This window comes from Pseudonaja textilis, chromosome 2 (genome assembly GCF_049901715.1).
Source record: "Pseudonaja textilis isolate UNSWEBS1 chromosome 2, rPseTex1.2, whole genome shotgun sequence".
Lineage (NCBI taxonomy): Eukaryota > Metazoa > Chordata > Lepidosauria > Squamata > Elapidae > Pseudonaja > Pseudonaja textilis.
In genome coordinates, this window is record NC_141991.1 from 156795297 (window position 1) to 156810230 (window position 14934).

The 14934-nt window shown below is 37.9% G+C and overlaps 1 protein-coding gene across 2 annotated transcripts in view; it reads left to right on the plus strand.

The window, feature by feature from the left end:
• The window catches only part of SLC22A15 (solute carrier family 22 member 15), a 38752-nt gene that overhangs the window by 12905 nt on the left and 10913 nt on the right, over positions 1-14934 (plus strand). For both annotated transcript variants that reach the window (XM_087926126.1, XM_087926127.1), the window contains 4 exons: positions 7403-7532; positions 10498-10713; positions 12110-12250; positions 14187-14272. In XM_087926126.1, the coding sequence (XP_087782252.1) occupies positions 7403-7532; positions 10498-10713; positions 12110-12250; positions 14187-14272 (573 nt within the window). The remainder of the gene's footprint in view (positions 1-7402; positions 7533-10497; positions 10714-12109; positions 12251-14186; positions 14273-14934) is intronic.

The following is a 14934-nucleotide window of genomic DNA, read 5'->3' on the forward strand; positions in this document are numbered from 1 at the left end:
ATCATGAATGATGAAGGATAATGAATGATCATTAGCCCACCTCTCGAAAGGAATTTTTTTTTTCAAAGTTAGACCTACGAGAGGCATATTACCTCATAAGAATAAAGGAAGGGGGAAGAAGACGGAGCCTCCTCACTGAGGGACTGTAGATCGCGATTCTCTGTGGCTATGGTCCGTGCTGTTTCGTTGGAGAGCCCCGATTATTACGATTAGGGGCTGAAGCTGCTTTGGAGGGGCGGTGGAGTAAGGGGAAGCTGCAAGCCAGGTTGAGGGGAGCCGCATCTCCCCCCTTGGGCTTGGTCTTTTTCCCCCCGAAGACAACTGCAGTGGTGGTTTAAAATGGCCACCCCAAAGAGGAGGACTCAGCTGGATTAAGATTTGTGCAGGATGGAAGAAAGAGGTGGATAACATCTGAACCGGGACAACTGGGCAATACAACTAAACAAAAGTACCCCGGGATTAGGGTAACATGGAATTTTTAAGAAAAGAAAAGTGAGCAGCGAAATTACAAAGGGACAGGGGGAAAAAAAGAAAATATTTTTGACAGCTAAGCGGGGCTTCGAACCGGGAAAGGAAGAAGCTGGAACTAAAGATTTCAATTAAATTGGACTAAAATATTTTGGGAATAAACGGGCATAAAATAAAGCTGGACTTAAGATTGTTAAAAAATGATAACAATAAAGTTTACAAATTGGAGATCGGACTGTGCTGGAATATTGAGGTTCGAAAAACCCTAAATAAAAAAATAGGGGGAAAAGGTGAAGACTGTATAATGGAGAGTGCCACCTTTTGACAAAAACTTGAGCTCAAACAAAAGGGAAAGCATCCTGTTTCTGAATAAACTTGTGTGGATATAACATTAAAGAAATATTGAAACAAAGTAAGAATCTTAGAAAGTGAAGGCAGAACCAGAATAAAGAAAAAAGCAAGGAAAAACTGACTGTGGGATTGGTTGATGTTTTTGGTATAGACCCTCAGCTGGAATAACTGAGAACTTTAGAAAATTGAAAGAAGAAGGAAAGTAAAAGTGGTTTTTTTTTTGTGGACTTTAACGATCATAAAATATAAGTGTGTAATGATGATATCTCTTTGGGAATTAAAAATGGAACTTAAAAATATGAGATAATTACTACAGGAAAGAGGCGAATCACTTTGCTCTGTGTTAGAAAAAATGGATATGGCGATTGAAGAACCAGAAGAAAGAACTTCAGAGGAGGAGGAGTCGATTCAAGGGGAAGACATTTTAAATAGACAGTTAACACAAAGAACACTACAAAGAAGTGGGGAAAGAAGGAAGGTTAAAAAGTTAAAATTTAAGAAGGCAATCAAAAGGGGGAATACCTGTGAAGTCGGGAAAGGCAGAAAGACCCAGCAGAAAATGGGAAAGGAAAATATTAAGAAAGAGAGGGGTATAAACTGGAATGAGAAAAGATATGGGGAAAAGAGTGGGAGGAGAAGCAGTAAGAAACAGGTGCATGAAATAAATACGGAAATTGTAAAATGTTGAAAATAAATTGTTTTTTCAGAGATAATGGTTGATGAATTAAAAGGGATTCTGTAGGGTGACAAGGGGTAATAAGAATATTTATGCTATTAAAAATATTTAGAAAATAGGATAATATAGATACTGATAACTCTTATTAAAAATCAAGCGGGGAAAATATGCTGCGGAATCCAAATGAAAAGATGTAATGATTCTTATTGTAACTTCTTAAAAATAATGGTTTATTGGGAATCAAGATGAGGGAATAAAGGTATATTTTAATCATTGAGGTGTCACACTCAAAACAGTAAAAGGGAGGAAACTTGTTTTTTTTTTTAGTGTTAAAATTTGTACTAATCTGGAATTTATAAAAAGAATGTGTAATGGAAAGGGAATATGACAGACTAAAGAACCAACTAAATAAGTTGTTGTTGTTGTTGTTATTGTTATTATTAGGCAAAGACATATCTTTATTTTTAAAATAAATATTAAGGGATTATATTTGAAATAATTGAAATGAAACAAAAAGATGTTTCAATTGAGATTAATGAAAGAGGCTAGAATTAATGTGCTTGTTTCTCTCCTTATTGAAAATTTGGAATGGAAAAGGTAATAATAGAATTAAGTATGCATATATGAATGTATAATTGCTGTCATATTTGTATGTAAAGGTGATGAGCCGGAAGTATGTTGCCCACTAAAAAGAGATTTTTGTTTTTAATGTGAAAAACTGAATAAAATTTGTTAAAAAAAAGAAAAGAATAAAGGAAGGGGATGAGTGGAAGACAGCTTTTAACACACCATTGGGATGCTGCCAATTTAAAGTGCTCCCCTTTGGACTGCAAGGAGCGCCTGCCATGTTTATGCAATTGATCAATGAAACCCTTCATGAATTTTTATATAAAGGGGTTCTGGTGTATCTTGATGAATCTACAAGCAAGGTGGGCTCAATATTTTGAATGGTTTAATTTCACTCTCAAATATTTTCCTGGGAGAAAGAACTTCTTAGCAGATGCACTGTCCAGAAAACCCCAATACAACAGCAAAAAAATTGAGGTTATAAAACCAATGATCCAACTGACCCAACTAGCAGCCAAAGTAATCACTCCGGCACAAGAGAAAAGAAAATCATCACTGACTGAAGATACAACGACGTCAATATTTAAGGAGGCGCTATTTAAGAACGACTGGCTCCAGGCTAACAAAAACACTTGTTTAATCAAAGATGGACTGGACTGGGTAGAAAACAAACTTTATGTCCCTGCAAGCCAGAGAATGAACCTCATGAAACACTGCCATGACTCCAAAATAGCAGGACACTTTGGGTTTGTAAAAACCCTGCACCTCATCAAAAGACAATTTCGGTGGATGTCTCTCAAAAAGGACATTGAAAACTAATGTTGCGAGCTTCCCCACCTGTGCTGCTGGAAAGAGAAGACAAGGAAAATATCCTGGACTTTTACAGACAGTAGCAGACCCTTCTGCACCCTGGAAAGAGATTTCTATGGACTTTATAGTGGAGTTTTCTGAAAGTGCTGGAAATACTGTCATTTGGGTGGTAACTGATCTTTTTTCCAAACAGGTTCACTTTATTCCATGCCAAAAGATCCCAACTGCCAAGGCATTGGCAAAGATGTTTCTAATACACATTTATCAGTTTCATGGAGCTCCCCAACAGATGATCTCAGATAGGGGTGTTCAGTTCACACCCAAATTTTGGCGGGCGTTTTTAAATCTACTAGGCTCCACCCAGGCATTATCGTCATCAAATCACCCCCAAACAGAGGTTCTGAACGTTCAAACAGCGTATTAGAACAATATTTAAGATGTTTTATTAATTACCAACAGAACAATTGGACTGACCTTCTTCCTTTTGCAGAAGTAGCTTACAATAACTCAGTCCATAGCAGTTCACCCCATTCCAGGTAGCCACGGGCCAAGAATTCAACCCCATGCCAGAACTACCCACCAAGGAACCTGAAATCCCCTCCCTTAAGGCGAGGATAAATAACTTGCAAGCCACGTGGCCAGTAGTAAGATTAGCATTACAAGAAGCTAGATCAGCTTTTAAAGTTCAAGAAGACAAAATGCTGCAATCCTAAACCTTTCAAGATGGGGAACCGTGTATATTTGTCCACAAAATTCTTAAAATCATTACAACCCTCTAAGAAACTAGGGCCAAAATTCATTGGCCCATTCCCCATCTCCAAAATTATTAACCCCGTGATGATAGAGCTTCAACTCCCCAAAACACTTAGGCAGATTCATCCAGTATTTCACTGTAGCTTGCTCAAACTGGAGAGCACTTCAAACCTCAGACCTTCCCCCCTTCCCACACCTCCAACTCCCATCATGGTACATGGGGAACAACATTTTGAAATTAAAGATATCCTTGATTCACGCACTCACCATGGATCCACACAATATTTAGTAGCTTGGAAACACCTTCCTGATTGGGTAGCCAAACGACATGTAAAAGGCACCCACATTACTATGAAAGTTCCACCTAAAATACCCTGATAAACCATCCTAAATTGCAAATGTAGCACATGATTTTTGTTTTTTCCAGATAGACCTATCTGTTTTTTAAGGAGGGCAGGATGTCATATCTGTGTATCTGTCATTTCTTCAATGAAAGAAGAAAAAGGTGGGTGGGTGGGACTGATAAAGAAATCCTTCTTGATGTAACTTGAATATACAATAAATCTTATATCAAATTTGTATAACCTACACATGATACAAAACCTAGATGGCCAGAACCTATCACTTCTGAGAGAGACAGCCAGGAGATGAAGAGACCATAAAAATTCCATAGTGAGATGTGTCCTGGGAAACTCTGAAAAAGATCGTTCTAAAAAGGGGGTGGGGGGAATTAACATGTTGGCTCTTTGTTTTACTAAATACACATCAAGATAAGGGGAAGGGTTTTAAACTCCCTTATCTATCTCTGCATGCCTGAGAGACCTTAGACACTGCTTTTAACCCCTACGTGAATTGTCTCATCTCAATAAAGGATTCCATTTTGATACCTTTTCAGAAGTTCATTCTAGTTGATTGAATGGGAAAAGTTCTGTAGCCTGACAACTATGTTATCTCTCCTACATAACAAGTTGCTTAAATTTTTGAATTTTGAAAATTTTAAATTTTAAAAAATTGCCAAAAATATTTGTATAGTACTGTTCCTCCTCCTGCTAGTTGGGCCTTCAATGCAGCTGGCTGTTTCCGTTCTGATTGAATATGAAATGTTTCGTTGCTTGGTAAGGGGAAAAAGGATCAGTGCTTGTTTGTTTCTATCTCTGTTGAAACAAATGTAGAAAAGACAGAAAATAGAGTGGGTTGGGCCATGAGCATGTAAGGAATGGATGGGAAACAGGAGGTCAGGATCATGACAGAAAAGTGTGGATATTGAAAATGTGGGTAGGGAGTTGGAATCATGACGGATTGAGACTGATTTATATACAGAGAGATTGGAGAAGAAAGATGCTCTAGGTTGCTTGCATATTCTATACCACAGGTGTTAAACTCGATTGCGTCACATGACATATCATGACATAACACAACATCTTTTGCCTTTTTGGAGCCAGAGTAGCTGTGGCTTGCACATGACGCATCCAGTCTGTGGGTGGCCAGTTTGACAGGCCTGCTCTATACAGTTGGGTTGGGACAAAACAACTCCCTTAAAATGAGAGATTTGGGAGAGTTGAATTAACTGATACAGTGAAGAGAGATTTGGAATTGACTTGACTGGCATATGGATTGAAAATTCTATTGGAGCTAAAGCTAATTCAAAGAAAAACTGTTCTGCTTTGGGAGTCATACACTTCCTTTTTGAATCATGGTCAGTTTCCTGGGCAAATTGTTTTCTAGTTTGTCTATTCATTGTGGAGTTCAAAAGTAGGTTTTCTGAATTATGGTCTGATTTTTATTCTAAGTCAGGGGTAGGGAAACTTGGCTCTTTTATCACATATGGACTTCAACTCCCAGAATTCCTGAGTGAACCGGAGAAGGTTCCCTATCCCTGGCCTACTGGTTTTTCAGGTGTGTGGGAAATCAATTTTTGACTTGAATGGGACTGTTTAATATACAAATGTAGGACATATAAAGAATACAGTAAATTGAAAAAAATTAGTCTCCCCCCCAAAAAGCAATGTAGTTGTATTGTATGCATGATGTATACTTATTTACATTTGATTTCTAATTTCCAATTGACTTAAAGTATGCAGGCTGGACAGGGACAGCCAAAGGTGTATATGTGACCGTGGGAGCCATAAAATGGAACGGGACAACTTGCTGCAGTCAACTTGCCATGGCCAGCTCACCATGGGACAACTTGCCTCAGGACAACTCACTGCAGGACAATTAAACAATTTAATGCAACTATTTAAAATAAATTTAAAAAGATTTTAATTTTTGTCATTCACATTTCATTCTGACCCTCCTTTTGCATCCTTTCTTCAATGATTCTATTCTACCATTTCTTTCATATCAGTGTAACTCTTGTCCCGCAGTGAGTTGACCGCAACAAGTTGGCCATGGCAAGTTGGCTGTGGCGAGTTCACTGAAAAGTTGGCTGTGGCGAATTATCATAGACCTGCCGTAAAAAGCCCCAGGTTTGGAATAGGCGGCACCTGGCTCAACATAAGTTGCTGTGAGAGGGATCTAGGTGTACTAATAGAAACCACTTAAGTATGAGCTAGCTGTGTGCTGTAGCTTCCAAAAAACCCAACGCAATCCTAGGCTGCATCAAAAGAAGGATAGTTTCAAGACAATGACAAGTGATAGTACCATTTTACATTGCGCTGGTGAGACCACACTTCAAATACTGCTTCCAGTTCTGGTCATCATGATGCAAAACAAGATGTTGACACCCAGGAAAGTGTACAGAGAAGTGCAACAAATGATGAAGGGTCTGGTTCAAAAATTGTTTGATGAATGGTTGAGGGAGCTAGGTATATCTATTGAAGAGAAGGATTGGGGTGGGGGGAATGATAGCTGCCAGTACTATCAGGGTTGTCACAAAGAATAGGGGATTGATTTATTCTCTAAGGGCACCAGAGAGCAGGACAAGAAGTAGTGGGTGGAAACTTGTTAAAGAAAGATCCAACTTAGAAGTAAGGAGAATTTTTCTGACAGTGAGAGCAATTCATCAGTGGAATAGCTTGTCTCCTGGGGTTGTGGTTTTTCCATCACTGAAGGTTTTCAAAAATAGACTGGACAACCATTTGGCTGGGATGGTATAAGGCTACTGCACTGAGCAGGAGGTTGGACTAAAAGACCTCCGAGGTCTCTTCCAGCCCTATGATTTTATGAATTGTTGGACTTCAAGATGTCCTTCAGGTTGTCCTTTGAACTTAAAATGACCCTGAGAAAGGGAGCAGAAGCCAGATAACAAAGTGAAAGAATGTCAGGACAGGATGTAAAAAAGGGTTACTCTTACCATAGTGAAGGAATGTAGATCAGGGTGAAAGGAAGATGAAGGTGCCAACCTCAAATTCTGGATATGGGTGATTATTGCTAATATAAAACTAGGGGCTTTCCCTGCCTGTGCTATCTCCTATAATCCTTTGCCAGCTTACAGTCTGGTCTCTTGGTCTGGTTGGCTGGAAGCCCAGTGTTCAGTGGCTTAGGATTTTAAGAAAGAAACTCTGTATTAGATCTAAATTGCTTTGGTTCATATTGTAATAAATAATTTTCTCGCCCCCTCCCAACAATATGTTATGTATATGTCAAGCATTTTGAATGTTGGAATATCCCTATAACAGCCTTTTTGGATGGCATCTACCACTTTTCAGAGTTTTGAATGTTCTTTATCTCTGCATATTTGTTCACGTAGTCTTGTCTGCTTGTCTATTAAAGCATCACTTTAGAAGTCACTACAAAATAATCAATAATACTTTTTCCCTGTCTGCATTATAATAGGATCACTTGGTTGCCTCTTCTTTGCTGTGGGAATTGCTCAATATGCTTTGTTAGGATATCTCATTCGTTCCTGGAGATTATTAGCAGTGGTGGTTAATCTGGAGGGAGTGCTAATCTTTCTCCTTTGTCTGTAAGTTATATACCTACATTATTTTGCTAAAAAATGGGAAGCATTTGTCACTGAATAAAAAGGATAGCTGTTTGTCTTTTCAGTCTCTTCCATCCTAATTTCTCTATACTTGAAAATAATTTTGGGTCTTTTCTTCGTATTTTCTTAATTTCTTTTTCTTAATAATTCTCCTTTTCAATAGTTTCCTCTGTTACTCCTAAAGTATACTGTCTTGAATCTAGAAACAAAAGCCAAGAGGTGGTTATCTGTACCATGTGCAACACTGTTACTATTAACTCTGTCTAGGGTGAGCCTGTCTTCACAGGTTCTTGTGTTGAATCTACTATTTTGGGGGTTTATTTGTTTGTTATATCAAGTTTGATTCATGCAAGTTAGTTTCTGTTTCTAGGTTTCATAAGATACCAGCTGTTCTGGTAGGAATCTGAAGCCTTGAGATACAACAGAGAACTGAGATGACTTAACCACCATTCAAAGTGAGAACAGCCCCCCCTCCCAAGCTACATAGCCTGTTTCAAAATTATAACGACTGAAATGACTACAGTCATTTGTCCTTACAACGGACCACAGGGACCCTGCAGTGCCACCACTCCATTTTCCCCCCTATCCTCCACTGGCCACATGTCTTATCTCCACCCATCTCTGCTACCAATCATGCCACGCCACCCCCTCCCCAGTGTCCCTGGGCCACTGGACTTGGTGTTGTCCCAGAAGTGGGTGCCATTTTCTGAGCAGCCACAATTAAACAACAAACTAATCACCCAGCAAGTGGCAAGTGGGGGCACTTTTTCCCTCCCACTGGTGGCTTTTCTACAGTGGCAAAGCTTGCCCCCCCTGTCAGGGTTCTAACAGATGCCCTAATTAATTCATGATCCTTGAGCCAAGTTTCAAAAGAAATCCAATTATTTATTAGGAGCAACATGTTGACACTTTCCCAGGTGCAGTCAGTTCTGTCCCACGTAATTTACTGCCCACCTATGACTCTGTTTCCCCCCTCCTCCCAGTGTGTGTCATACATCACATTCTCCAACAGAGCACTTTCGAGGGCTCTCCGGCTGACTGTAGTAACCTGGAATACAATCTGAAGAAAGGTATGTGTGGAATGTGCTTCTGGTCATAGCAACCAAGCTACTCCATCAGTTCTCCCCTCCACTCCTTTCTATGGTAACTGGAGAGCAGGCCAGGAATGCTTTATGAGTTGACAGCCCCAGCCTTTGCCCTTCCCACTCTGCTGCTTGGGTTGGGTTTAGTCCTCTCCTGAAACACTCAGGGCCCAGGTTTTACATATCTTCAATTGCCAGGGATTTCGCTCCACTCTCCAAGGGGCCACCAGTTAAAAAAAAAAAATAGATAAAAATCCACCAAAGTCTAAGGGAGGGGGGAGGACTTTAAAGAAGAGATGGAGAAAGACTTCCTTCAGAAGCATGTGCACATACACAAACACATCTCAAACACTTTTTGCAATAACTTAAATAAGAAGGTATGTGTCTTAGTCTCTGTGTGTGTTGCCTCCCCCTAAAGAATCTAAACAGGTTTAAGCCAAGTACTTGGATGGGAGACTGGAAATATCTGAATCTGAACTTGAATGAAAATAACTTCCCAGAAAAAGGCAAGAGTGAACTACTTGTGTAATGCTGCCAAGAAAATTTCATGGATGTGTCAATGAAGCCAACAAAATCCGAATTTAGCTTTTTCTCACTACGCTATATTATTCTAAAAACCTCCAAGTATTTGTTTTGTTTTGTTTTTCAAAGCTCAGTCCAAAGAAAAATTTGCTTATCTTTGTTTGAGAGCAGCAACCTACATCCCTTTTTCATTCTTATAGTAATGAAAGAATAAAATTTAAACATTTGAATTAAAACTAGTAGTTTACTTAAGCAGTTTGCATTCAGAAGAAATAAATTAATTTCTTCTTACTTCAAGTTTAAATTTATAAAAGCTCCTGGTAAATAGAATGGAAACTTTATTGGGAGAATTTTTGAAAAAATGTATTCTATATATTTGTTATTTAATTTTGAATCTGTCTGAACTTTAAATTTGTCAGAGTACACAGTGTGACTAGGTGAGACAACCGGGGAGCAAATACAGCACACCGGTTTGTATTTACATATAGTGGTTTTATCCCTACCAAAGCATATATATAAACAAGTACTTTGATACAGGCCTTGAAAAAAAAGCAATTGGTAATCAGCTACAGAAGCACACATGGAGAGAAAGATATGCCCTCACAGGATCTCTCTTATATTACAATCTCTTAAAGTGGTAGTAGTCAAATAATCCTGCTGACTCATCACTACCATTGCATCATCCTTACAGCATTACAGTATTACAACATTACAGCAGTTGGTCAGCTATTAAATCATCATTACCCTGACAAAATTGCTTAAATGGGGGAATGAAATAAAGAAAAAGAGACAGTTCTGATTAGGAATGGTTAAATTTATGATCAACCATTTCTATATTGTTGAAATATGTTTTTTGAACTGAGCATCAACATTTGTATGTCACCCTTTCTCTCAATTATAGGTGGCTTACAGTGAACAAAATAATTTGTAAATATTCATAAAAATCAAACAACTACAATTTACAAATATTATTAATAGAGCTACTAATAAAAATGATCTCCCATCAGGCAGATCTGAAAACCCCCTGAAGATTAATTGTGCTACACCCATGGTTTGATTATATTTGAGCAAACTGTGGTAATATCCAATGTTTCTGTCTTCTTGCTTTCATACTGCATGAAATGTTCAAAATTTGGATTTGCATGTTAAACATATTTCTTTGAATGTTTTAAAACAGTTGCATGCTGGAGTTCAAGTGCTGCATGTTTTCAAATTTGTTCACGTTTATTCATAAGATGTTGCTTACTTTTAGTTTAAAATATGTGCATAATCAGTGTACCAGCATGAAGTTTTCAGTAGTAAAATATCTTTAGTGCTCTCAATGAATGGTTCTTTTCTTCTAGGTGCATTCCTGAGTCACCTCGTTGGTTATATTCACAAGGTCGGCTCCATGAAGCTGAAGATTCTCTCTACCTCATTGCAAAGAGAAACTACAAGCCCAAGTGCACTTTTTCACTTAAACTTCCAACTGCATGGAGCTGTAAGGAGTCTTGTAGTATTATGGATCTATTCCGAAATAAGATCCTTTTGGGACGTACTCTGGTCATGCTGTTCATCTGGTATATAAACCACTTTTTGAAAATTATCTTGGAAGTGCTGCTTTCTATTTACTGAAATATGTCATAAAATAATGTAGTGATTTGGGGACTGTTGTAATTTATTGTTTTTTTTATTGTCTCTGTAGTTCTTAGTTTGAAACCATTTACTTAAGAAAAGGGTTGTGGCAAAACTTCTGAGTGGATTTGAATATAATGTAGACAATGCTAAAGATGGTAATCTATTGTGTAAATATTTTTGTTTCAGCCATGTTGCCATGGAAAACATTGAAGTGTAATGCTAATTAGATTGTAATTCATCATAATTTGCTATTTCTTATTGCATATAAGAAGATTATTAGACTTCAAATCAAGACAGAAGCAGTCTGGTGGTCTTTTGGAGGTATATCAGTCCTTTTTAATCCTCAATGACAATACCTCCTTCTTTCCAATCAGCTTACTGCTAAATTTGATCATTTTTGCTACTGAATTTTAGCAGTATGATTTTGGGGTCATGTTATGTTTTGAGTGGAGAAGATGAGGATTTGCCTCCTAAAACCTTTACATTTCTATGCCTAAGCTTAAATGTGAACCCAGAGCCAATCCTTAGCATATATGTTCAAGATAGGACAGGTATTTAAAGTCAAATTGATTTGAGCGTACATGAGATATAGTCCTAAGTGCCACAAAATGGAGCCATTTCATATATTGACAGAGAAGGCTCTGATTAATTGAAAATGACAAATATGATGGTATGGTATACTACACACACACACACACACACACACTCCAAAATTCTGAAAAGTTATACATATATAAAATACAGTGAAACGGTTATTTTATACCATTTTACTTTGCCATGCCTAACAGCTAAGCATGATGCTAGCATTAGTACCTAATTATGATATTATAATTAGTCGGCCAAACTTTATTTTGTTCAAAGATCAGTATAGAATAAACAGTTCAAAACTGTTAAAAGCAAAATAGGAGGATCAAATACAAAACACAAGCCAAAAGAATATTGGAGAATATTATTGTTGCTATTGTTACCACTAACAAACTGCCTCTCAAGGACCAAAAAAAGCAGTTTGTAAAGCATTTTACAATGTAAAATTGTAAAGCTGTTTACAATGTGAATATATTGTCCCCAACAATCTGGGTCCTCATTTTATCGACCTCAGAAGAATGGAAGGCTGAGGCAACTTTGAACCGAACAGAATCAAACTCTTGGCAGTGGGCAGAGTCAGCCTGCAATACTGCATTCTCATCAATGCACCACAGCGGCTCCAGTTGTCTGTCTTCTGGAAATTGTAGAAAATGGTCAGGCATAACACATTTGTTTGCTTTCAAGTTTATAGTTATTTTATACAGAGGATATTAAAGTGTGTTACGATTAAAATGTGTTTTTTGCCACGTCTAGGTTTGTATGCAGCTTGGTTTATTATGGTCTTACTCTCAACGTGGGTGATCTTGGTGGCAGTATCTATGCTAATTTGGCTCTTTCTGGTCTAATAGAGATTCCTGCATACCCACTCTGTGTCTATTTGATAAGCCAGAAATGGTGAGTTTTGAATAGATGTTACATATAGATTATGCAGGCATTTGCTTTAGGACAGATCAAGAACATGAATCCATGGGATCATATATAAGCATCTCTACATATTCAGTTTATGCATTTAGCATGAAAGACAGGTTTTATTTATAATGAGATGGACCAAGTACATCCCATTGACTATACATCCCCCCATCCCTTTTTGGAGACCCCCTGAGTTTGTATCAACTGAAGATCCCATCACCAAATAATTGGCATGGCTTTCCTTTTTGAAAAGAAATGAGCAGGAAAATACACATTCTCCAGTTTGAGTGCACTGACTGCATTGAGCCCAAAATTTCTGTTGCTAAATAAGTCAGTTATTGAGTTTTGCTCTATTTTATTATCTTTCTTACCATAGATATTAAGATACTAACGCAGCTGTTAAGTGGCTTCCCCATTGACTTTGCTTGTCAGAAGGTCACAAAAGGTGATTGCATGACACCGTGACACTGCAACCATCATAAATATGAGCCAGTTGTCAAGTGTCTGAATTTTGTTCATAAGATTATGGGGATGTTGCAATACTTGAAACTGTGAAAAATAGTCATAAGTCACTTTTTCAGTGCTGTTGTAACTTTGAATGGTTAGTAAATGAATGGTTGTAAGTCAAGGTCTTCCTGTATGTTCAATCCGGAAGGATGGAAGGCTGAGTCAACCCTGAGTCAGTGAGATTCGAACAGTCAAATTTCAGGCAGCTGGCAATCAGCAGAATTAGCATGCAGTACTGCATTCTAACTACTGTACTACCAATGGCTCTTCTTTAGGACAGATCGAGAACATGTGTCTTGCAATAGTGCAAGTTTCTAGACCCATATTTTGTAGTTGTCTCATTTCACCATTTCAGTGTTCTTTGTAAATTTTGGCAACTGGAATAAATGATTGGGGAATATTAGTGAACTGAAACTCTAGTTATGAAGCCTAATCAATGCAACAGGCTATAAAAGAGTTTCTATGCTATTTTAATGATATTTCTAAACATGTTGGTAAAATAGAAAAGTGTGTAAAATACATTTTATCTAACAAGAAAATGAAGCATCATTGTGAGAACTGCAAATGTGTTATCTGGAAAGTTTCTGTAGTTCACTGTGGTGATTAGTAGATATCAGCACAGGTATGCCAAAATCAATAGATCCTCAAACTGTCCTCATCTCATGGCATCATGATATAATAGTGCCTAAGACAGCATGGTATAACATGTATGGCTGAAAGATAGTAAAATATAAAAGATCCAGCAGGATTGCAGTCACATGTACGTAAAATTGATGGAAAGTCTTTCTGATTATATTACTTCATTTTAGAAGATCTGAGTTGCTAACTAAAACCTACATTAGTGAAATTTTACTAATTTATCAAAATTTAACTAGTTTATCAATATTATTCTGAACTTTGTTTTTTATGAAGAATGTTAAAATTTAAATCCAGAGAAGACTGTTTGAGGGATTTTCACTTCTGTTGTTTTCTGCTATTTTGAGCTGTATCTCATTCATGTTTTGGGCTTGTTTTGAGAACAGCTGCCATTTGAAAAGCAAGAGAAAGACATTACATGAATATATACCATTAGACTTTCTGCCTTAGAGATATAGCTGCTTAGAGTATATATTTATAAGTATTACTATGATGTAGTAAGGGTGTTGGAACAGGAGCAAAACCATCATTCTCAGCCACAGAAGCTTGCCAAGTGGCTTTGGGCCAGTCATTCTCACTGGGTTCTTCTGGGGCAATAGGAGGTGGCACCATTATACATACCATTTTAAGTTGTACAAACTAAAGATGGGATAGTAATTAAATAAACATGTATGCCATCCTGAGGTCCTTTTACAAAAAAGACAGGATATAAATCAAGTACATTTGTTACTTTCTCCCCATGTTGCCTTTTTTGTTTTCATTTCCTTCTGGTTATCAGGTTTGGCCGTAAACGGACACTTGCTGCGTTTTTGTTTCTAGGAGGACTAGCCTCTCTCCTTGTCATGTTCCTTCCACAACAGAAAGGTAAAAATATTTATTTAATTATGGAAACTAGAGATAATCCAATGTGGAGCTGGTCCCAACATATACCTCTCTAAGAGTGCACTGGTTATCCCTGAACTATGAACCTCATAGCTTGGAAACACAGGACAGGCAGCAGTCACACTTTCTTTTCTCCAGTAAAAATATTTCCTAAATTTGCCAGAGTTGGGAGGCTATCAGCGAATAACTCGCAAGCGAATTCACCCACCATTTCACCACAAACACTCTGCTCCTGGCTGAGGGCAAAGCTAAAGCAGGAAGAAGCTGCAGCTGTGGCTCCAACCGCGGCTGGTTGCTGGCCTCGAGCATGATCAGAGAGCACCAGCAATGCCTTTTGCAGCAGCAGAGGCCAGAGCCAAAGCGCCATTTTTGGCTTTGGGACCCTGAGCTGCCCTGAAGGATCGGGCAAAAAGAATTAAGACTTCTCCTGAAAATAAGTCCCGGTGCTTATTTCGGAGGTGAAAAGAAAATAAGACCGGGTCTTATTTTGGGGGAAACGCAATATTATAAAATGTTTTTTTCTTGACTAAACAAAAAAAAATTATGTGTGTTTTTAAGGTTATATGATTTTATTTAGTTCTGTCTGTCAATGGTAGCCTATCACATAAATACAAATAAAAGTAGTCCATAAAGAAGATGTCAGG